At 41.1% G+C, this 22,915-nt stretch overlaps 2 protein-coding genes across 6 annotated transcripts in view; one reads left to right on the plus strand and one right to left on the minus strand.

Moving 5' to 3' along the window:
- The window catches only part of MTFR1L (mitochondrial fission regulator 1 like), a 16,852-nt gene extending 14,705 nt beyond the window's left edge, over positions 1 to 2,147 (plus strand). For all 5 annotated transcript variants that reach the window (XM_082684718.1, XM_082684714.1, XM_082684715.1 and 2 more), the window contains exon 7: positions 1,138 to 2,147. In XM_082684718.1, the coding sequence (XP_082540844.1) occupies positions 1,138 to 1,243 (106 nt within the window). In that variant the 3' untranslated portion in view covers positions 1,244 to 2,147. The remainder of the gene's footprint in view (positions 1 to 1,137) is intronic.
- Positions 1,353 to 22,358, minus strand: AUNIP (aurora kinase A and ninein interacting protein). The gene is given in 4 exon segments (XM_082684711.1): positions 1,353 to 3,711; positions 3,714 to 4,448; positions 6,285 to 6,423; positions 21,949 to 22,358. Coding segments are annotated over 4 exon segments (1,005 nt in total). The 5' UTR covers positions 22,027 to 22,358; the 3' UTR covers positions 1,353 to 3,658.
- Between the last annotated feature and the right edge of the window lie 557 nt (positions 22,359 to 22,915).

Below are 22,915 nucleotides of genomic sequence, written 5' to 3' on the forward strand. Positions count from 1 at the left end.
ATTGTGGTATATATACAGATTGGAGTATTATTCAGCCTTTAAAAAAAGATTGAAATCTTGCCATTTGCCTCTCTCTCTCTCCCCCTCTCTAAAAAATATGGTGGCGGTGGGGGGTGCCTGGGTGGCTCAGTGGGTTAAGCGTATGACTCTTGATCTCAGCTCAGGTCATGATCTCAGGGTTGTGAGCCCTGTGTTGGGCTCTGTGCTGGGTATGGGGCCTGCCTGAGTCTCTCTCTTTCCCTTTCCCTCTGTCCTTTTCCCCCTATCTCTTAAAAAAAAAAAAAAAAAAAGGAAAAGAAAAAGAAATAAGGATCTTACCATCTGCAACAATTTAATGCCTTGAGGGCATTATGCTAAGCAAAACAAGCCAGACAGAAAACTATATGATCACGTATATGGGAATATAAATTAAAAATTAAAACCCAAAAAAACAAAAAAACCAAGACAAAGAACAGATTGGTGCTTGCCAGAGGCTCAGGGTAGGGACGGAAAAAATAGGTGAAGGGTGTCAAAGGTAAAAAAGAAATTGAAAACATTTTTTTAATTATAAAAAAATTATACCTATAGGTGACAGTAATGTATTATATACACTTAGAAGTTTGTTAAGAGGGTAGAAATCATGTTAAGTGTTCTTTCCAATTAAAAACATCTCAGTGTTCCCCTGGTGAGCAGGCAGGGTTATAGGAAATCCTCAGCACACCTTTCCCCCATAACTAATAAAGGTCAGAATAGTCAAGTCCGTAGTCACTTCCCCTGCTAACCGGGGGAAATGCTACTAAGAAAAGACAGCACCAGAAGGTGGGTGGAGAAGCTTTAGCCACCATAGGCCAACCCAACCAGTTGACAGTCATTTACTTTTGCCCACATTTTTATAGCCATTTCAGGAAATAGTAAAGCATTCTAGTTAAGAAACCAGTTAGCTTGGTTTCGGACTCTGGATTTGCTATTGCTACTTACTGGCTGAGTGCCTAGTGACTTTGGGCAGACTCTAGAACCCTTCTGTTTCAGTTTCCTCATCTGAAAAGACTTCTTTTTGTAAGATTGTTGTGAGAACTAAATGAGATAATGTATTCAAAGACACAAAACACTGCCTAAGACCAAGTACTTAATAAATATAAGCTGTTATTTCATCTCCAGGAACCGGAGTTTATTGAAGGAGGAAGACCCTGCTGTCCTTATCTCTGAGGTCCTAAGGAGGAAGTTTGCTCTGAAGGAAGAAGATATTAGTAGAAAAGGAAACTGACAGAACTCAGCTCTGCAAATTCAGTCTCATGCTCCTGGAATTCCTTCAATAGCTGCCTTCCTCACCACAGACCTTTATGCCTCTCAGTTAGAAATCTTTTGCAACAGTCTTGCCGAAAGCTAGAGCTTGGACTGAAAGAGAAGAGTTGGATCTTGCTTCCTTTGCTTTAAACCTTAGCAGAAGCTAAGGGCTGTTTTGCACCAAGACACTTGTTACAGGTAAATGTATAGTTCGGAATGTCTCAGTCTAAAGGGTGAGACGGAAGTTTGGTTTTTCCTTGCCTCTGTGTGAAAATAGGTCCTAAATGAATGGCTTACTTCACTGCATTAGACCCCATAACTGGTCTCCCCAGACACTTTGTGCCCAGCTGTCACTCTCAGCAGCTTCCTTGCAGCAGAGCAGGGCTGAGGGTGAGGGGCTATGAATGTTTGTATGTTTGACAGGGCAGGGAAAATCTTATGCTGCTCCATCATAAACGGACACCAGTGCCCAGCAATCACATTCTCCCTCTTTCCTGTCCCTAGATGTAGAGGTCGGACCTCTGGACCAGCTGACACTTGGGCTACTGCTGGGAGGCCTGGGTTGTTTTTTTCTTAAATATATTTTGTAATACTATACAACCAAATCTATCCTCCCAGGCCCTGGGACCTCATGGGTTCCACTGATTGAAAACCCTTTCTCTTCCATGGACTTTAGTTTAAGCCCAGTAGGAAAGAGAAATGGGAAGGAGAAACAGTACCATCCTTCTTCCAGGCCCTTGACTGCTCCTTTGCACTGGGCCAAGGTTTGTACCTACCACACCATGCATGACTCAGATGCCCTCAGGTCCCTTTCTCTATGGTATGTATCCTGTGTGTTTGGGTTGAAGCACTACCTGATATTAAATGAAGGATATGGAGAGATACTGCATGTGCTCTTTGTCTCTGTGTTGTAACCACCTGGTATCCCTCATGAGTATAGGATTCCTACTAATTTTAAGGGTATGTGAACTTTCATGAACAGGTTCCTGGCTTTCCCTCTTTCTTTACAAAGTCCTGCCTATATAGGAGAAAACTTCCATAGGGAGCCTCTTGTCCCCTTCTGTAGGGATTGACCCTAAACTCTTAAAGTAGTTCCATCTTAGAACTTGCACACTTGCCCTGTAGAGGGTGTTTAAGCCTCCTAAGGTAGCTAGCACACCTGTGACATGAGAAACCGCCACCTGGTGGATAACATCTTGGTTAGAACATGGGTGTTGAGATGGGATCCATGAAAATGATAGAACATATAACTATTAAAAGTTGCTTTTTCAGAAATAAAATGGTTATGTTTTAGTTACCATTAGAGTCAAGTTTGTAAACAGCTTTATTTGGATTCATAATTTTATAAAGGGAATTCTCTTATACCTTGTGTAGCAGAGTGATATCATTGCTATGTAGCCTCAGGCTTTTTTTAATAGCACAGGCTTCAAAATTTTTTATTTTTTAAAAGATTTTATTTATTTATTTGAGAGAGAAAGAAAGCAAAAGGTGGGGGGGGGGGGGTAAGTAGGGGCAGAGGGAGAGGGAGACTGTCCACTAAGCAGGGAGTCCGATGTGGGGCTTTATCCCAGGACCCAGAGATCATGAAGGCAGACGCTTAACTGACTGAGCCACCCAGGTGCCCCAGCACAGGCTTTTTTTAGAGAGATGTTTAAACATAGAATATAAAACTTTAAAATGCTATAAAGTCCCCACAAAAAAACAAAAACAAAAAACAAAAAGAAAAACTACCATTGGGGTGTTTGGGTGGCTCAGTCAGTTAAGCATCTGACTGGATCTCAGCTCAAGTCTTTAAGGTCATGAATTTAAGCCCTGTATTAGGCTACACACTGGGCGTGGAGCCTACTTTAAAACAAAAACACCCTACCATCATTCTACTATTTATCTCTCTATCCTCCCTGCCCCCATACCCCTGGACCCAGGAAATATGCCTTATAACTCAAAACGGTGTCAGGAATAATGGTCCCAAGGCTGCATGGGTAAGATAACAGCCAGAGATTAGAACACATTCGTAAGAAGCAATGTCCTAGTCAGGCATCTGAAAGGGCAAAGAGGGGGCTATGCAGGCTGAGTAAGGGCTCTTTTGTAGAAGGATAAGTACCTGCCCTACCTCCTCTCAGTGCTCATCACAGACTTGGCCAAGGTTACCAGCCACCTCTTCCCGGGGAGACGCACCACGCCAAACATACAGTCTCAACAAGTGGCACCACCTGGTTTATTTACACAAAGAAATGCTCAGTAACTTCATCCCTTGCCTCCCTCCGCTGCCCTCCCACCCAATATTTTCCTATAGCTCTGTCATTTCAAGGTACGTCTAGAACCAAACCATCATAGAGGTATTTAGACTTGGTGCCTGATAACTTGATTACCTTCAGAGTCCTGGGTAAAGAGCAAATCACGCTGCAGATTTAAATAAGTTGGCCTCTCCTGGCACTGAGCCCAAGAGCTATTGTGCAACTGCCCTAAGTCCCGATTCTGATTGTTCGTTACATCTCGGAAAGGAGCTCTAGAGTTGTGGGCAATGACCCGCTGGCCCTGAGAATCCTCAGTGAAAAGCTGACTCCAGGAGTCATTCTTTTCACTGTCCCAGGAAAACGCAGGGACAGGACTAGGGCTTTGTTTCACTAAGTCTGTGTTTTCTCCGTTCTGGAAATGTAATGTTTGAAGGAGGATGGGGTCCTGCCTGGTTTCTTGGGCAGACACCTTTCCCAATTTAATCTTGTTCAAGGAGTGAAGGCCCTTGCCCCAGGGTGGTTGAATGTGTCTCTCCACATCCTGATAGTTTTTTTCCTTAGATCCATGAAGCCATTCCCTTTTCCAGAAAGAGTCTTTATCTCCTTCCTTTTGGTCCAGCAAGTAAGAACTTTCCAAGTTCTGAGTGAAGGAACAAGAGAACGAGGCTTTGCTCTTTCCAGCACAGACCAAGGTGTCAGGCTGGGGCAAAGACAGCATAGTCAAAAATGGAGTTCCCATTCTGTGGTGGTCAGAAGCCTGGAGGGAATGAAGAGAAAGTCCAGCTTCCTGGGTATCTGCAGGGGTTGAAGTGGCTAATGGGGATGACATGCACTCGTCCTCCAAGCCCTGGAACACATGATCTAGATGGGCTGCATCTTTCTCAGACTCTTTGTTGATCTGACTTTCTATATGAGACGAAACACTCCTCTGGTCACCACCATTTGTCTTTCCTAGCAAAATAGATGTGAATAATTATTCTGCAGGAAATCTCTGCCCTGAGCAGGATTTAGCTGGCTTTTTCTGAAATCTGTATCGGCTACTATCATCATCTAGCACAGGGGTCTTAGTTAGACTCATCACACACATTTACAGCTGATCTTCCTGTTTTCTTTCTTTCTTTTTTTTTAAAAGGTTTTATTTATTTGAGAGAGAGAAAGAAATGGGAAGGGGGCAGAAAGGGAGAAGCAGACTCCCCACTCAGCAGGGAGCCCAACACGGGGCATCAGTCCCAGGATCCAGAGATCATGGCCTGAGCTGGAGTCAGACATTTAACCGACTGAGCCACCCAGGAACCCCATGATCTTCCTGCTTTTAATCTCTGCTTTCGCCAGAATGATCCTTCTAAACCTCAGACCTTATATTCCACTACTCAAATAGATGATGCTTCTAATGACCTACTCAAGTCAAACGTGGTAGGTATACTCAGACTACAGCCTACTGTGTTTTAGGATATGGGGTTTAACAGGGCACATGAGTTTTGCCTTTGTTTTTTATTTAATATGGTTTCTGTTAAATAGTGATCTTGGCCAAATACATATTCCTGGATATTATCCTTTGAGAAATATGCACTTAGATCACATTAACCATCCAACTCTAAACTTTCTGGTGACAGTACAAATAACATTAGGGCTTCTACTCTGCAAATATGGCTTGGGAAGGGGAATAAAGACAATTAGATGCTAAGTCAACCAGTTAGATGAACAATAATAAACGACTGCTAGTGTCCAGCTTGTCCATTTCATCAGGCATGGAATGGATACTGTTCTGTCTTAAGGATGAATAACATGGACTACCTTTCCCCTAAATTATACCAAGATCTAATTACAAAGCTGAATGATTTCCTTTTTCCTTCTCCAACAAGAATTATACTGCAGAAACTGTTTTGTGAAAGATTTCTCAACTTTGCCTAAAAATTCAAGAGATTATAAATATACCAGAATTCTGAAACACCGGGGGATGACTGGGAGGCTCAGACTATTAAGCATCCAGCTCTTGATCTCAGCTCAAGTCTTAATCTTGGGGTCGTAAGTTCAAGCCTCATGTTGGGCTCCATGCTGGGCATGGAACCTACTTAAAAATAATTAATTAATAAAAAAAAAAAAAAAGAAATCAGAGGTGTCCTTGAAAGAAATCTGCCCTTGTTACTTAAAGCCAAGGGTGCTTATTTTAAGTTTCTCTTTGGGGCAGGGACAGTGAATTTTGAAGATTTGTATAAAGCAATTCTGGGAATCACATCAGGAGTTAGAGCTCTCCTCTCAAAACCCTCCAATTGGCAGACACCCTGCTCTGAAGCAGCCCGTCACCTGGAAAGGGACATGTAAGCAAAAAACTCCCAAAGGATAATGAGACAACTTTATGCCAACCATTCTAAGAAAAAAAAGCATCTTTGAACTCTGAATGTTGAGAAGCATTATACAGAAATATCTGTTGTCAAGTAATCATATGTACACTGCTCATTATGGCCAATCCAAGACATTTACCTAACTAGGGCAGATCAGCTCCCCTGCACACCCCAACTCCCCAAGCATACCTTTCTCCTCGCTGCTCTGTCAGGGAATACAAATATTTAATATTAGACTGAGCACACAGAATGAGAAAATGTTAGTAAAAGCACATTTATAATGCTTAGCAGAAGGGATGCTTTGTTGTTTGATATATCCTCTTCTAATGAGTCAGCCAAGTTTAACACAATGCACTGGTGTTGCCACCTCTCCTAAATTTTCCAGCATGGAAAAACGCACACACTCCTTTTTGCTCCCCGGGTATTCCCAGGCGGGTCATCATACCTGGCTGCAGGGTGAGGAAGGAAGCAATGCTGGTCTGCCGAATGCCCGTAGGTGGAATTCTTTGAGTAAGAGAAATCTTAGCCTTTTTCTCTCCAGGAAAGGTTGTTAACATTTTGGTGTTTGGCTTCATTAAATGTGTCTGAGAAGGGGGAGAAAAAAAATAATAGAACCTATTAATACCAAAACAGCTGCCAGACAGGAGAGATTCAATAAATACCCGTGACCTTCATGGAACCACACTGGGCCCTTTGGACTCCACTATTCTGCTACTTTCTGCTTAGTTTTTGCTGTACATCATCATCTACTATTTCCTGTCACACTGATGATGTTTGGTTTTTTTAGGAAATCACATATTCCAACTATAGCCCAATCTTTCTGCTTCCCCACAGAACTCAGTCACACTGACTAAACAAGATTTACTGACGTGATTCCAAGAATGATACTCTCTCTTACACTTAAAGATAACTAATGATTCTACCTCAGCAGCAGTTGACACATTTTTAGTGGTTTTCAAATACTTACATACAGTTGAGAGCATGGCTCACACAGCTAGGGTTCAAGTCAATTCCAATTCTGCCACAGCTACTTAGTACTGTGTAACCCTATGCAAGTGCTTGATCTAGGTCTCATTTTCATGTGTGAAATGAGCACAGTGAAATACCTATCCCATAGGGCTGTTACAAAGATTTGGTGAGTTAATTCACATAAAAGGCTTACACAGTTTCTCAAGTTCAATACTAATTGGTTATTACTAGGAGGACAAGCAGGGAAACAGCCAGTCTTATACACTCTCAGCCCCTTTGTACGTTATAGTATCAATTTGTACCAGAAAGGGTTAGGGAAGTAAGTTTTGTCAACTAACTATAAATAAAACCTCATCTTTATTTAGTATGATTTGGTTTTGTTTCCACTTGCTTGTTATGGAATGCCTGAGAAGTAACCCTGAGAAGAGCATAATTTATATTCAATTCAGTTTGCATGAAAACCAAAGAAACAAGATTTGCCGATTTTCATGTTGTAAGCTGGAGATAGGTCTGAGATGAAATTAAATTATTATTTCTAGCCCAAAGTTGACTTCATTTTTACATTTGGAAACTAAAATGTACCTTAAGTGGATAAAAGAAGAATGAAATCCTTGGTGTAAAACTCATACTGTAACTTGCAATACTGGTGTGGAACTTTCCCCTCCAACATACAAAACTAGAAAACTGAATAAAATACATGAAACAACTGATAATAGATGGTGGACAAAAGGAATTGCATTGGACTGTGAGCTCCGAGAGAAGGAAAACAAATGAGGTGAGCCCTATGATGACTCTAGCTTTATGCCTGGAATCACTTGCCAGACCAAAATATATAAAGTACACAGGCACTGCATTCTGGATTAATTGAATACATTCAGACTGGAATTTGGAGAAGCTGCCACTCCTCAAGTTGCAAAGTTCATATTCCTTCACCTTGAACTTGGGAAGAATTTTGTGACTGACCAATAAAGTATGATAGAAATAACACTACATTTTTTCCAAAAATAGGTCATAAAAATGCCATGCACTCTGTCTTGCTGTCTTGAGATCCTCCCTCTTAGAACCTGGCTACCATGCTATGAGGAAGCCCAAAGAAGCACATGGCTCTCTAAATTTTATATCAGAAACATCCTAGATATGTGAAACTATGAGAGAGAGTATGCCAACAAGTGTTTTAGCACCTATATGCTAGTACTGGGAATATACTGAGGAATAAAACAGATTGTTTCTGCTCTGGTAAAGCTTAAACCTTACGGGAAAAGACAGACCAATAATATATAGTTATTTAAATAACTACAAGAATACTAAGTCCTACAACACAAATACAAAGGATTGTAAGGTAATGTTATGAAAAATTATATGCCAACAAATTGGACAACCTAGAAAAATGAATAAATTCCTAGAAACATATAACCTCCCAAAACTGAATCAGGAAAAAATAGAAAATATGAACAGACCGACTACCAGCAATGAAATTGAATCAGTAATTAAAAAAAAAAACAAACTCCCAACAATCAAAAGTCCAGGACAAAACAGCTTCACAGATTAATTCTACCAAATATTCCATCCCACAAAGTTGTAGCAATCAGAACAATATGGTACTCGCATAAATAGATACATAGATCAATGGAACAAAACAGAAAACTCAGAAATAAACCCACAATTATATGGTCAATTAATCTTCAACAAAGGAGGCAAGAATATGCAATGGGGAAAAGTCTCTTCAACAAATGGTGTCAGGAAAACTGGACAGCTACATGCAAAAGAATGAAGCCAGACCACTTGATTACACCATACACAAAAATAAACTCAAAATGGATTAAGGGCCAGGCACCCAGGTGGCTTAGTAGGTTAAGCATCTGCCTTTGGCTCAGGTAATGATCCCAGGGTCCTGGGATCAAGGCCCGAGTTGGGCTCCCTGCTCTGTGGGGAGTCTGCTTCTCCCCCTACTCTGACTCTCTCCACCCTACCTTCCTCCGGCCTTGTGTGCTCTCTCGTGTGCCCTCTTTTCTCTCTCAAATCAATAAAATCTTTTTTTAAAAGTGCTTTAAGGACCTAAATGTGAGACCTGAAATGGTAAAAATCCTAGGAGAGCACAGGCAGTAATTTCTCTGAAACGGGCCATTAACATTTTTCTAGATATGTCTCCTGAGACAGGGGAAACAAAAGCAAAAATAAACTATAGAGACATCAAAATAAAATATTCTTCATAGCAAAGGAAACTATCAACAAAACTAAAACACAGCCTACTGAAGAGGAGAAGATATTTGCAAATGATATATCTGATAAAGGATTAATAGACAAAAAATATAAAGAACTTCCACAATACAACAACAACCCCCCCCCCCAAATAATCCAAATAAAAAATGGGCAGAGACATGAACAGGGGTGCCTGAGTAGCTCAGTTGGTTAAATGTCCAACTCTTGATCTTGGCTCAGGTCTTGATCTCAGGGTCATGGGTTTATGCCCCACAATGGGCTCCATATTGTGTACCGAGCCTACTTTAAAAAAAAAAAAAAAAAAAAGACATAAACAGACGTATCTCCAAAGAAGACATACAAATGCCCAGCAGACCCAGGAAGATGCTCAACATCACTCATCATCAGGGAGATGCAAATCAAAACTACAATGTCATATCATTTCATACCTGTCAGATGACTAAAATCAAAAACACAAGAAACAATAGGTGTTGGCGAGGATGTGGAGAAAAACGAACCCTCATGCACTGTTAGCGGGAATGTAAACTGGTATAGCCACTGAGTTTCCTCAAAAAATTAAAAATAGAACTATCATATGATCCAATAATCACACTACTGGGTATTTACCCAAAGAGTACAAAAACACTAGAGGTGCCTGGGTGGCGCAGTCGGTTAAGCTTCTGAAACCTGGTTTTGGGTGGGACTGCAATCTCTGGGTCAGGAGATTGAGCCCCACATTGGGCTCTACACTTGGTGTGGAGTCTGCTTGAGATTTTTTTCCGTTCTCCCTCTGCCCCTCCTGCTTGTGCACTCTCTCTCTAATAAATAGATCTTTTAAAAAAAATACAAAAACATTAATTCAAAAAGGATATATGCACCCCTATCTTTATTACAGCATTATTTACAATAGCCAAATTATGGAAGCAGCCCAAGTGTCCATTGATAGACGAATGGATAAAGAAAATGTACTGTACTACACACACACACACTGTGGAATATTGTTCAGCCATAAAAAAGAATGAAATCGGGGCGCCTGGGTGGCTCAGTGGTTAAGCCGCTGCCTTCGGCTCAGGTCATGATCTCAGGGTCCTGGGATCGAGTCCCGCATCGGGCTCTCTGCTCAGCGGGGAGCCTGCTTCCTCCTCTCTCTCTCTGCCTGCCTCTCTGCTTACTTGTGATCTCTGTCAAATACATAAATAAATAAAATCTTTAAAAAAAAAAAAAAAAAAAAAAAAAAGAATGAAATCTTGCCATCTGCAACACGGATGGATCTAAAGAGTATAAAGCTAATAAGCAAAACAAGTCAGAAAAAGACAAATACCATAAGATTTCACTCATATGTGGGATCTAAGAAACCAAACAAATGAAAAAAAGAGACAAATGGGAAAACAGACTCAGACTCTTAATTATAGAGAACAGATGGTTACTAAAGGGGAGGCGGGTGGGTGATGAGTGAAAGAGGTGAAGGGGGTTAAGAGTATACTTATCTTAATGAGCACTGAGTAATATATGAAATGGTTAATCACTGAAACTAATTTAACACTGTATTTTAATTATATTGGACTTAAAATAAAATTTAAAAAACATACCAAGTCCTCTAAAAAGACTTATACATGGCACCTAGGTGCTCAGTCAGTTAATGTCTTCCTTAAGCTCAGATCATGATCTGAGAGTCCTGGGATCAAGCTCTGCACTGGGCTCTCTAGTCGGTGGGGATCTGCCTCTCCCTGTCCCTCTGTCCTCCCCCAAAAGCTCGAGCTCACTCTCTCTCAAAAAAATAAATAAAATCTTTAAAAAAAAAAAAGACATACAAACTAAATAATATCAGAAAACAGTAAGACCTCAGTTAATAGAACATCAGGAACAAAGTTTTTCACCAAGTTGGCCATCTTAGCCAAGAGTAAGATAATTCCTTACTTAGGTCAAAGCAGTGTCAAGAGTGATACTGCTTCTCAGTTATAGCTCCCTTAGAAGAGTTTAGCTTTAAGGAACTATGTTTATCTCAGTGGAATGTTTAGACTCTGAGTGAGAATAGGTCATCTGGAACTGAAGGGACCCAGGTAGTCCTTCAGCTAAATATTCTTACCTCAAAATAAAGGCAGCCTATGTGTGTGTATCACATAGTATAAGAAAGCCTGTCTAAAAAAACATAGGGTTCCTACAGGACAAAACACCTTGGTAAGCCACAGCCTAGGTACTAACAATTCTTACCCTGTAAGAATGCCTCAAAAAATCTACCTTCAAGAAATACATTCCCTCCAAACCAAAGAATCTCTAGTACCTCAGTATATCATATTCATGTTCCTATCAAGTTTTCTTCCTTCAGAATGGTAGAAGGAAAAACTGACTTCCTACAATCACGGTGCTCCTACTTTCTTGCTATCACAAGGATGACCTGTGGTGTATTCCTACAGAGAACAACACCTCTCATGGCTGCAAGTCACCCCAAGAGTCTGGCCCTTTCCTAAACACCACAACTCTATTATCAAAGCAGACCTGGGTTCATACAATTCACCCTTACTACTAGGAAATGTTTTCATGATTTCATGGCATTTAAATTCAGTTTAGCGGGCGCCTGGGTGGCTCAGTGGGTTAAGCCGCTGCCTTCGGCTCAGGTCATGATCTCGGGGTCCTGGGATCGAGTCCCGCATCGGGCTGTCTGCTCAGCAGGAGCCTGCTTCCTCCTCTCTCTCTCTCTCTGCCTGCCTCTCTGCCTACTTGTGATCTCTGTCAAATAAATAAATAAAATCTTAAAAAAAAAAAAAAAAAAACTATTAAAAAAAAAAAAAATAAATTCAGTTTAGCTCTCATTCTATCTTTATGTCTTCTGATAATTTACCTGCAAGTTTGTCTTAAATTTCTGCTTTCAACCCATTTTAATTCCCCTTTTTTATTATTCATATGGCCTTCAAGTCTAGCATATAATTTGATTCAACTTACTTTTCTGATTAGGGTCACTGGCCTTGAATTTATGAACGAAATCTCATTATCCTTACATATTGACATAGCTTCAGAAAACATAAGTGTATGTGTTTAATTTTTTTTGCTATGTTACTTCTTCTTTTATGCTTCTGAGGTCCCATACTCATCTCTTCCCACTTCTCCAACTCCCCACCTCCACTCTCATAGAAAACCTTTTCCAATCAGCCGCTATCATGCCTTATCAAGCCATGCTAAAAGGACACTACCTAATAAGGATACTCTAAGGAGGACTGTTTAAGAAGTCTGACCAAAAACAGCTGATGGAGGCATCTGGGTGGCTCAGTTGGTTAAGCATCTGTCTTTGGCTCAGGTCATGATCCTGGAGTCCCTAGATCGAGTCCCACATCAGGCTTCCTGCTCAGTGAGGAGCCTGCTTTTCCGTCTCCTTCTGCTCCTCCCCCACTCATGCTCACACCGCACTCTCTCAAATAAATAAAATTTAAAAAAAAAAAAAAAAGATCAGTCTATTCTGGACCTTTCACACATCACACAGTATCTGGTCTTTGTGACCAGCTTCTCTCACTGAGCACCTTTTGGAGGTCCATCCACACTGTAGCATGTCAGATACTTCAATCCCTTTTTATTGCCAAGTAACATTCCACTGTTTAGATATACTATTTTATCTACTCATTCATCATTTGGGGGCATTTTGGTTGTTTCCACTCTTTAGCTGTTATGAGAAATGCTGCTACAAACATTCAAACATTCGTTCACTGGTGTACAAGTTTTAGTGTGGACTATCTTTTCATATCTTGGGTCTATACTGAAAAAAAAGCAGAAGTGCTGGGTCATAGGATAAGCATGCTGAACATTTTGAGGAACTGCCAAACTGTTCCGCAAACTGTCTATACCACTGTATGCATGCACCATGTAATACAAGAGGTTTCCAATTTCTCCACATCCTTGCCAACACTTGGTATTATCTTCTTGATTATAACCATCCTAGTGGATGTGAAGTGGTATCTGCTTGTGGTTTGAATTTGCATTTCCCTAGTGACTAATAATGACATTCTTTCCATGAGTGTATCTGAATGGACTTATAACAAGAGATTAAATTAGCAATTTTAAAACTTCCTGCAAAGAAAAATCCACTGTGTACCACCTGAAGAAGCTGAGAATTTTCAAAACCAGCAAGTCTAGGTTCTTTTTTGTTTAACTGGCCTTCCTTCAGCTTCTCTCGATCCTCTGGCACTTTGCTATATCAGTGAGAAGAAACCGGTAGCCCTTCTGCCCTGCCTGTTAACCCCCTTAGCTACATCACATTGCCCAGTTCCTCAGGTACATTCTCTGTCTTCCACCTTACTACAACCAACAGGAGTTGAAGGCAACTTTCTGTGACCACATAACAAGGATTCCCTTTCCTCTAGTTTCCAGTAAACTAGTTTCCTTTAAACCCTTACCCACAAGTCTCCTCAAAGGCCATCCCAGTTCTAGAAATAGTTTCTTACAAGCTCTTCAAGCTTTCACTAGCACTCTCTCCAAAGTCCTTCCAGCTGCCACCCATTGCCCCATGCCAAAGCCACTCCCCCATTTTAGGTTTTCGTTAGGTGGTACTCCACTGCAAAAACCAAATCTGTATTATCTTTCTGTTGCTGCATTAACACATTGCCACAAAATTTAGCAGCTTAAAACAACATTTATTATCTCACAACTTCTATGCATCAGGAATTGAAAAGCAGCCTATCTGCATGGTTCTGGCTCACAGTCATTAGGTGGCATTTAAGGTATCAAGCAGTGTTGCAATATGCATTTTCAAGGAGGCTCACTCACACAACTGCTAGCAAATTCAATAAGGTTCCTCACCACATGGAGGTCTCCATAGAGCTGCCTGCATGTCTACACAACGTGAGAGCTGACTTCCCCTAAAGGCAGAAGAAGGCTGAAGCTGCAATGCTGTTTATGACCTAACCTCAGAACTCGAACACTTCCATCACCTTCTAGTCAACAGAGTCACTAAGTACGTCCCACACTTGGTGGGGGAAGAGGGGATTTAACATCCACCTGTTAAAGAGAGAGGTATCAAAGAATTTGTGGACATATTTTAAAACCACCAGCCCTCCACCTGTAATAAAACGTAATCTCTTCCTTCTCTAAATGCTTAGAATTTCCTTATGCCTCTAACTTACTGTCTTACTGTCTGTCTGACGGTTATTTGCGTTCCTACCATATTCCATGCTGCCAGGGTTAGAACTACCTTATTCATTATTCACCTTTTTATCATCTGAGGACACCTTATACATTATGGAAAAAAAAAAAACCCACATTGGAACAAGAGTCAGAAGACCTGGAATCAAGCCATAGAGCTGCACATACTCTGATGTGATCTGAAGCAAATCTCTATCTGAACTTCAATTTCTTCATTTGCAAGATGGAGATAATCTCACCTCCCTCACAAAGCTACTGAGGAAGTGGTGAAACAATACGTGTAAAAAAACGTTTACAAACCATAAGCCATTACATAAAGGTCATACTGATAAATATTTGTCAAGTTACATTCACAGATCCTTTTCAGTCTTACAGCACCGACCCCAACAGTGTTGCTACCACAGACTTCAGTATTATTATTAAGCTTATTCAGTTTCAATGACATACTTTCCTCCTCTATTTTTGTTTTTCTTTTTTCAGCATTTCAGTAAGTATCACAGAGGGTTTTTTTGTTGTTGTTAGGTCCACACTTTTTCTTTTTAAGATTTATTTATTTGAGAGTGGGGAGGCAGAGAGGAAGAGAGAATCTCAAGGCGGACTACCGTCTGCTGAGCACAGAGTCCAGTGCAGGGCTTCATCTCACGACCGTGAGATCATGACCTGAGCCGAAATGAAGACTCAAAGGCTCAACTAACCGAGAAACCCAGGTACTCCTGTTAAGTACACACTTTAACTGCCATTTTACTGGAGGCGTTCTCCCATCCATCTCTGCTCTAAAAAACTCAAAGTCCTCCTACTTATCTTCTCATCAGAGAAAGAAAGAATGAGCAACTATGACCATATCTAAAAGGTTTTCTGAAAGCAAAGCTCAGATGGATTGATTCGCTCATTCAGCAAATTTGTAGTGAGAACCTACCATGTGCCACTGTTTGAAGGACTGCCTAATGGAAATTTCATTCTAGTAGGGGAAGATCATAAATGAAAAGTAAATACACAGTATATAGTGTATCTAATGGTAAAGGGCTATGGAGATAAACAAAGCAAGACTAAGGTGTTAGGGAGTAGGGGATAAGGGAAAGGCGTTTTTATGGTTAAGAAATGGGACTCAATAAGCTGACAAACTAACAAATGAAAGAACATGTGGTATTTTAATCCCTATGCATTTCAAGGTGTACAAAACTCTCTGCAGAGGTATACTTGGCTTGAAGGCCAGCAAGAAGGCCCATATGACTACAACAGAGTCAGGCAGAGAAAAGAGTAGTAGATGAGGTCTAAAATGTAGGAGAAGGCAAACATACATGGCCAAGCCATGCCTTGTAGGCCCCTCAGAGATTCTGGGTTTTACCAGAAGATAGCAAACCACTAGATGGTTTTAAAATTAACAGTGAGCAAAAGGTCACAATCATACTGGATCAGGTAGCAGTGGTAGAAATAGTAGGAAATTATGAGATTCTGAACATATGAAGGCAGAGTCCAGAGAATTTGCTGATGGACTGAATGTTAGTGAAGCTACAGACTGTCACAGTGGCATTCCGTGTTCCACCAAGGCAGTCAGAAACCACTGATGACTCAGCCAAGATTTCTGTTATCTTCGCATTTCTGTCCCCTTCTTAGGCTCACTTCTCCTTCTCTGCTACATATATTTCAAGGGCAAGAAAGTATGCTGCATTACAGATGAAGAAGAATGAGAAAACACCTACAAGATAGCAAATATACAAAATACATACTAAATCTTTTTAACTCTTTATTGTGGGAGAAACCTTTCAGAAATATTTCTCCGTGTTTTAATAAAGAGGTAACAAAGTTAAAATACAAAATTTGAAAATCATGTAAATTTAAATGGCCTTTTGATGGGGCGTCTGGGTGGCTTAGTTGTTAAGCATCTGCCTTCAGCTCAGATCATGATCCTGGGGTCCTGGGATGGAGCCCCACAGTGGACTCCTGAGATCGAGTCTCACATTGGGCTCCCTGCTCAGCCGGAAGCCTGCTTCTCCCTCTCCCGCTTCCCCTGCTTGTATTCCCTCTCTCACGGTCTCTCTCTGTCAAATAAATAAATGAAATCTTTTAAAAAATAAAATAAAAAGTCCTTTTGAAAAATTCATACTAAAACTCATGTCTCACATGGAAAGTTCTCCATATATTTTGTGAAAGGTGAGTATGTTTGAAATAATCTCTTTTGTGGGGAAAACATATTTATACACATAGAAACTATCTCAAAGAATACCAATTGTTAAAAGCAGCTACCACCAGTGAAGTTTTGTTTTTTACTTAATTCTATACTGATTTTTTTTAACAAACATATATTACTTTCACAATAAAAAAAATGAAATGAAGACAAATACAGTATCCTCCATATCAAGGCCTAAGTAATGAGGCCAAGCTTATCATGCTTTTGTGGGACCAAGAGAGAAGCAAACTCACTCCAAACATAGGCATTTATTTTCTGGCAAAATTATGAACCACCCCATTAGTTGCCCCCAAATAGCAGTTTGTTGAGGGATCAGGTGGGAAGGAGCAGATTTTCTAAAACACTGGTCATGAGCAACTGTCTATTAATGACTGACATTAAAACTCAAACAAATGGGGACGCCTGGGTGGCTCAGTTGGTTAAGCAGCTGCCTTCGGCTCAGGTCATGATCCCAGGGTCCTGGGATCGAGTCCCACATCGGGCTCCTTGCTCAGCGGGGAGCCTGCTTCTCCCTCTGCCTCTGCCTGCCATTCTGTCTGCCTGTGCTCGCTCTCTCCCCCCCTTCTCTCTGATAAATAAATAAAATCTTTAAAGAAAAAAAAAAAGAATATTTAAAACTCAAACAAATGTATGCCTATTGATAGCTACTCTAGGAAAAGGCAGGTTTCTACATCCTGTGAAAGGGAATCTTTAGTACTCTGCTCTGGAGTGGAGGTCTTAAAAAGTCAAAGAACTAGTTTCTAACAAAGTTTAAAAAATTGTTTTTAAGATTTATTTATTCATTTGAGAGAGAAAGAGCATGAGTGGGAGAGGAAGAGGGAAAGAGAATCTCAAGCAGACTCTAAGTGAAGAGCCCGATATAGGGATCAATCTCACGACCCTGAAATCATGATCTGAGCTGAAACCGAGTCAGATGCTTAACCCATTGCGCCACTCAGGTGCCCACCCCCTAAATTTTTAACACATCTCTCACCACACACACATGTACCAACAAAAGTTCATCTGAGCACACGGGGAGAAGGCAGCTCACTGTCTGCAAGCCAAAAAGAAAGTCGTTACTGGAACTTGACCATGGCAGCACTCTGATCTTGGACTTCCAGTTTCCAGAACTGTGAGAAAATGAATTCTGTTGTTTAAGCCACCCAGTCTATACTATTTTGTTATTGTCAGCTTGAGTAGACCAAGGCAATACTATTGCATATAATGGATACTATTCCATATAATGGAATAGTATCAAGTCTTTAAAAAGAAGAAAGCAGCTACCTGCTCAGCAGGGGTAGGGGTGGGGGAGGCAGTTGTTGGTGTTTCTTTCTCCTCCTCTGCCTCTCTCTTCCACTTGTGTTCTAATAAACAAATGAAATCTTTTTTTTTTTTTTAAGAAAAAGAATAAAGCAGCTCTTGGTGGATGCATATGAAATGATACATAAGATGCAATAGGTGAGAAAAAGCAAGTTGCAGAACAATGTAGAACATGCTACTATTTACAAGAAAGAATAGATACTGTTTGCTTGTGCGTATATAGAATATGTGTAGAAGAATGTGCAAGAAAGTTGTGGCCTCTGAGATGGGCCAAGGATGGTTAAAAGTATTAGGGAGTTATTTCACTGCCTAACACTGCCATACGTTTTAAATTATGTACCAGATGAACATACCTACCTCATTTTTAAGAAAAAAAAAAAAAATTAAAGGAACAGGTGGTTCATTTGTTATTTCTCAAAAAATGACTTTAGTTGTATGATGCTTTTTAACAGCCCTTAATTTGTTCAGGAGACTGTAGCCACTGCAAGGGAGCAAAATTTGCCACCCCAAAATGTGTCTCTTTGGCATATGTACTATTTTAGGCTGATTATTTTTAAGGAACAGAAGGCTTAGGAATAATTGCTGACCTTCCCCCAACTATTTAAAAGAATTTAGAGGACCTGCCCCAGGAAGGGAGCTATTACCATAAACAGCTATTCAACTACGGGTGCATTTCTACACACTATAATGAGCTATCATGGAAATTAAGAAAATAATCCCATTTACAGCTGCATCAAAAAGAATAAAATATCTAGGAATAAATTTATCCAAACAGGTGCAAGACTTGTACTCTGAAGATTGCGGGACATGGAAGAAAGAAACTGACGATGATAAAAATAAATGGGAAGATATATTCTGCTCATGGACTGACAAATTAATATTGTTAAAATATTAGTACTTCCCAATGCAATCTACAAATTCAATACAATCCATCAAAATACAATTTTCCACAAAACTAGAAAAAAGTACTCCTAAAATCTGTATGGGACCACAAACAGACAAAGCAATCTTGATAAAGATCAAAGCTATAAATATCATGCTGATTTCAAACTATTCTACAAAGTTATAGTAATCAAAACAGTATGGCACTGACACAAAGACACACATAGATCAACAGAATAGAACAGAGAGCCCTTAAATAAACCTACATGTATATGGAAAATTAATCTACTACAAAGGAGAAAAGAATATACAATGGGGAAAAGAGAGTCTCTTCAATAAATGGTGCTAGGAAATCTGGACAAGCTACATGCAAAAGAATGAAACTAGACCACTATCTTACACCATATATAAAAATAAATTCAAAATGGATTAAAGACTTGAATGTTAAGACCTGAAGACATAAAACTCTTGGAAGAAAAAGAAAGATGGGCAGCAAGCTCTTTGACATCAGTCTCAGTAGGATTTCTTTGAACCAATCTCCTCAGACAAGGGCAACAAAAGCTAAAATAGCAAATAGGATTACATTAAACTAAAAAGCTTCTACAGAGCAAAGGAAACCATCAACAAAACAGAACTGCACCCTACTGAATGGGAGAAGGTATTTGCAAAACATACATCTGATAAAGGGTTAACATCCAAAATATAGAATTACACAACACTTAAAAAAAAAAAAAAAGATTAGGGGTACCTGGGTGGCTCAGTGGGTTAAGCCTCTGCCTTCATTCAGCTCAGGTCATGATCTCAGGGTCCTGGGATCAAGTCCCACATCCGGCTCTCTGCTAGGCAGGGAGCCTGCTTCCTCTTTCTCTGCCTGCCTCTCTGCCTACTTGTGATCTTTCTCTGTCGAATAAATAAATAAATTCTTTAAAAAAAAAAATTAAACAATGGGCAGAATTGCACAGCAAAGGAAACAGTTAACAAAACCAAAAGACAACTGACAGAATGGGAGAAGATATCAGATAAAGGGCTAGTATCCAAAATCTATAAAGAGCTTAGCAAACTCAACACCCAAAGATCAAATAACCCAATCAAGAAATGGGCAGAGGACATGAACAGACATTTCTGCAAAGAAGACATCCAGATGGCCAACAGAAACATGAAAAAGTGCTCCACATCACTCGGCATCAGGGGAATACAAATCAAAACCACAATGAGATACCACCTCACACCAGTCAGAATGGCTAAAATTAACAAGTCAGGAAATGACAGATGCTGGCAAGGATGCGGAGAAAGGGGAACCCTCCTACACTGTTGGTGGGAATGCAAGCTGGTGCAACCACTCTGGAAAACAGCATGGAGTTTCCTCAAAAAGTTGAAAATAGAGCTACCTTACGACCCAGCAATTGCACTACTGGGTATTTACCCTAAACATACAAACGTAGTGATCCGAAGGGGCATGTGCACCCGAATGTTTATGGCAGCAATGTCCGTAATAGCCAAACTTTGGAAGAACCTAGATGTCCATCAACAGATGAAAGGATAAAGAAGATGTGGTATATATATACAACGCAGCCATCAAAAGAAATGAAATCTTTCCATTTGCGACGACATGGATGGAACTAGAGGGTATTATGCTTAGCGAAATAAGTCAATAGGAGAAAGACAACCATCACATGATCTCCCTGATATGAGGAAGTGGAGATGCAATGTTGGGGGTTTGAGGGGGTAGGAAAAGAATAAATGAAACAAGATGGGATTGGGAGGGAGACAAACCATAAGAGACTCTTAATGTCACAAAACAAACTGAGGGGGCCGGGGGAAGGGGGGTAGAGAGAGGGTGGTAGGGTTATGGACACTGGTGGGGGGGTATGTGCTAAGGTGATTCCTGTGAAGTGTGTAAACCTGGCGATTCACAGACCTGTACCCCTGGGGCTAATAATACATTTTATTTAAAAAATCTTTAAAAAAGATAAAACAAAAAAATGTGCAGAAGACTTGAAAAGCCTATTGTCAAAGATTACACACAGATGCCCAACAGACACAAGAAAAGGTGCTCAACATCATTAATTAACCATCAGGAAAATGAAAATATGAGATATTACCTCAAACTTGTTAGAATAGCAATTATCAAAAAGACAAAAAAGAAAAAAGGACGAAAAAATAACAAGTGTTGGAGAGGATGCAGACAGTGTAGAGAGGTTGTGGAGAAAAGGGAACTTTCATGCACTGTTGCTGGGAATGTAAATTGGTGCAGCTACTTATGGAAAACAATATGGAAGAACCTTAAAAAATTAAAAGTAGAATTACAATCCAGTAATTCCAGTTCCGGGTATTCATCTGAAGAGAATGAAAACACCAAATGAAAGAAATATATGCACCCCTATAATCATTGCAGTATTATTTACAACAGCCAAGATATGGACACAACCCAAGCGTCCATCAATCGATAAATGGGTAAAGATGTGTCAAATATATACAATGAAGTATTACACAGCCACAAAGAATGAAATCTTGCCATTCTCGACAGCATGGAAGGACCTAGTATTATGGTATTATGCTAAGTGAACTAAGTTATACAGAGAATGACAAATATATACAACTTCTCCTGTATGTGGAATCTAAATAACAAAACAAAACAGAAACTGACTCACAGGTATAAGGAAACAAACTGTTAGTTACCAGAGGGGGGAGGGGTTGTGGAGCAGAAGGAAGAGGATTAAGAGGCACAAACTTCCAGTTATAAAATATATAAGTCATGGGGAGGTGAAGCACTGCCTAGGTTATATCGTTAATAATATTGTAGTAACTTTGTAATGGTGACCATGGCAACCAGACTTCTCCTGTGGCATTCTTTGTGTATAAAAATATCGAATAAGTATCACGTGCACCTGAAACTAACTAGATATTGAATGTCAAGTATAGTTCCATTAAAAAGCAGAAACAGGGGCACCTGAGTGGCTCAGTGGGTTAAGCCTCTGCCTTCGGCCCAGATCATGATCCCAGGGTCCTGGCATCGAGCCCCGCGTCGGGCTCTCTGCTCAGCAGGGAGCCTGCTTCCCTTCCTCTCTCTCTGCCTGCCTCTCTGCCTACTTGTGATCTCTGTCTGTCAAATAAATAAATAAAATCTTTTTTAAAAAAAACAAAACAGAAACAACAGTCCTCACAGCACATTTTCTCTCCACCCTCTCACCACACCTCGAAGCCTTATTTTCCCAGTCTCTTCCTCACCCACCCACAGCCTGCCTGCCTTCCGCCCCATTTCCTCTCCACTCTTCACAAACCCCGTTTTTCACCCTTCTGCAGGCTCCAATCCTTCTAGCCTCAGAATTCCCAAAGCTGTTTCTTTCTCGGACCCCGACTAGACTTCCACCGCCTCCCTTCTCCCTCAGGCTGGTCCAGGCCTCTCACCCCTCCTCCAACACCCTCTCACGCCCCCACATCCCACCTGCACTCTCCGCCGCTTCAGCGCGGCCGCGTCCAGCCACACACCGCAGGCCTCCTCCTCATGGCCTCTCCGCCTCATGGCCGCTGCCGACACCCAGCCAGCAGGACGCCCGACTCTGGCTCCAGCTGCCTCTCAGAATGGCTCTAACGGCCTCCACCGACGTTCGGATCTCGCGCCAACGCCGGGGGCGGAGCTACGCCGCAGCCGCCGACGCAAGCACCGCCCCAGCATCAGCCCCGCCCCGGCCCTAGCACCGCCCCTTTCTCTCCGCCCGGGGCTTCACAGGGTCGTCTGGTGGGTGGAGCGCTTTTCGGTTTACCAAGACCTTCGCGCGCTTTGTGATCTTTTAATTCGAGTTGCCTTCCTGCGACTGGGCTGCTTGAACGTGTTCGCGACATTGCACAAGGAATATGCATTTCTTTTCGCTAAATTAGTTGCCCTTTCTTGCGGTAAACATAACAACCCCGGGCTCAGGGTTTTCCAGTCTCAACAGCTGCATCCTCCTGGTCATCCCAAAAGGAAGGGTAGTGCCGAGGCTGCGGTCAGCCAGTTCCAAAGCCGGTGTCCCCGGCACTACCTTACGTGGTAACCACACACTCGAGTTTATGAATTACTTCTGAAATTTAAAAAAAAAAAATCCAAGCATAACTATGAAACCACATGGGAAAGGATCTAGAAAACATTAAAAAGGGGGCGCCTGGGTGGCTCAGTGGGTTAAGCCTCTGCCTTTGGAACTCAGGTCATGATCTCAGGGTCTTGGGATGGAGCCCTGCATTAAGCTCTCTGCTCAGCAGAGAGCCTGCTTCTCCCTCTCTCTCTGCCTACTTGTGATCTGTCAAATAAATAAATAAATAAATCTTTATTTAAAAGGAGTGGGGGCGCCTGGGTGGCTCAGCGGGTAAGAGTCTGCCTTCCGCTGGGCCATGATCCCAGGGTCCGGGAATCGAGCCCCAGCTCCGACTCTCTG

This window comes from Mustela nivalis, assembly GCF_964662115.1.
Source record: "Mustela nivalis genome assembly, chromosome: 10".
Lineage (NCBI taxonomy): Eukaryota > Metazoa > Chordata > Mammalia > Carnivora > Mustelidae > Mustela > Mustela nivalis.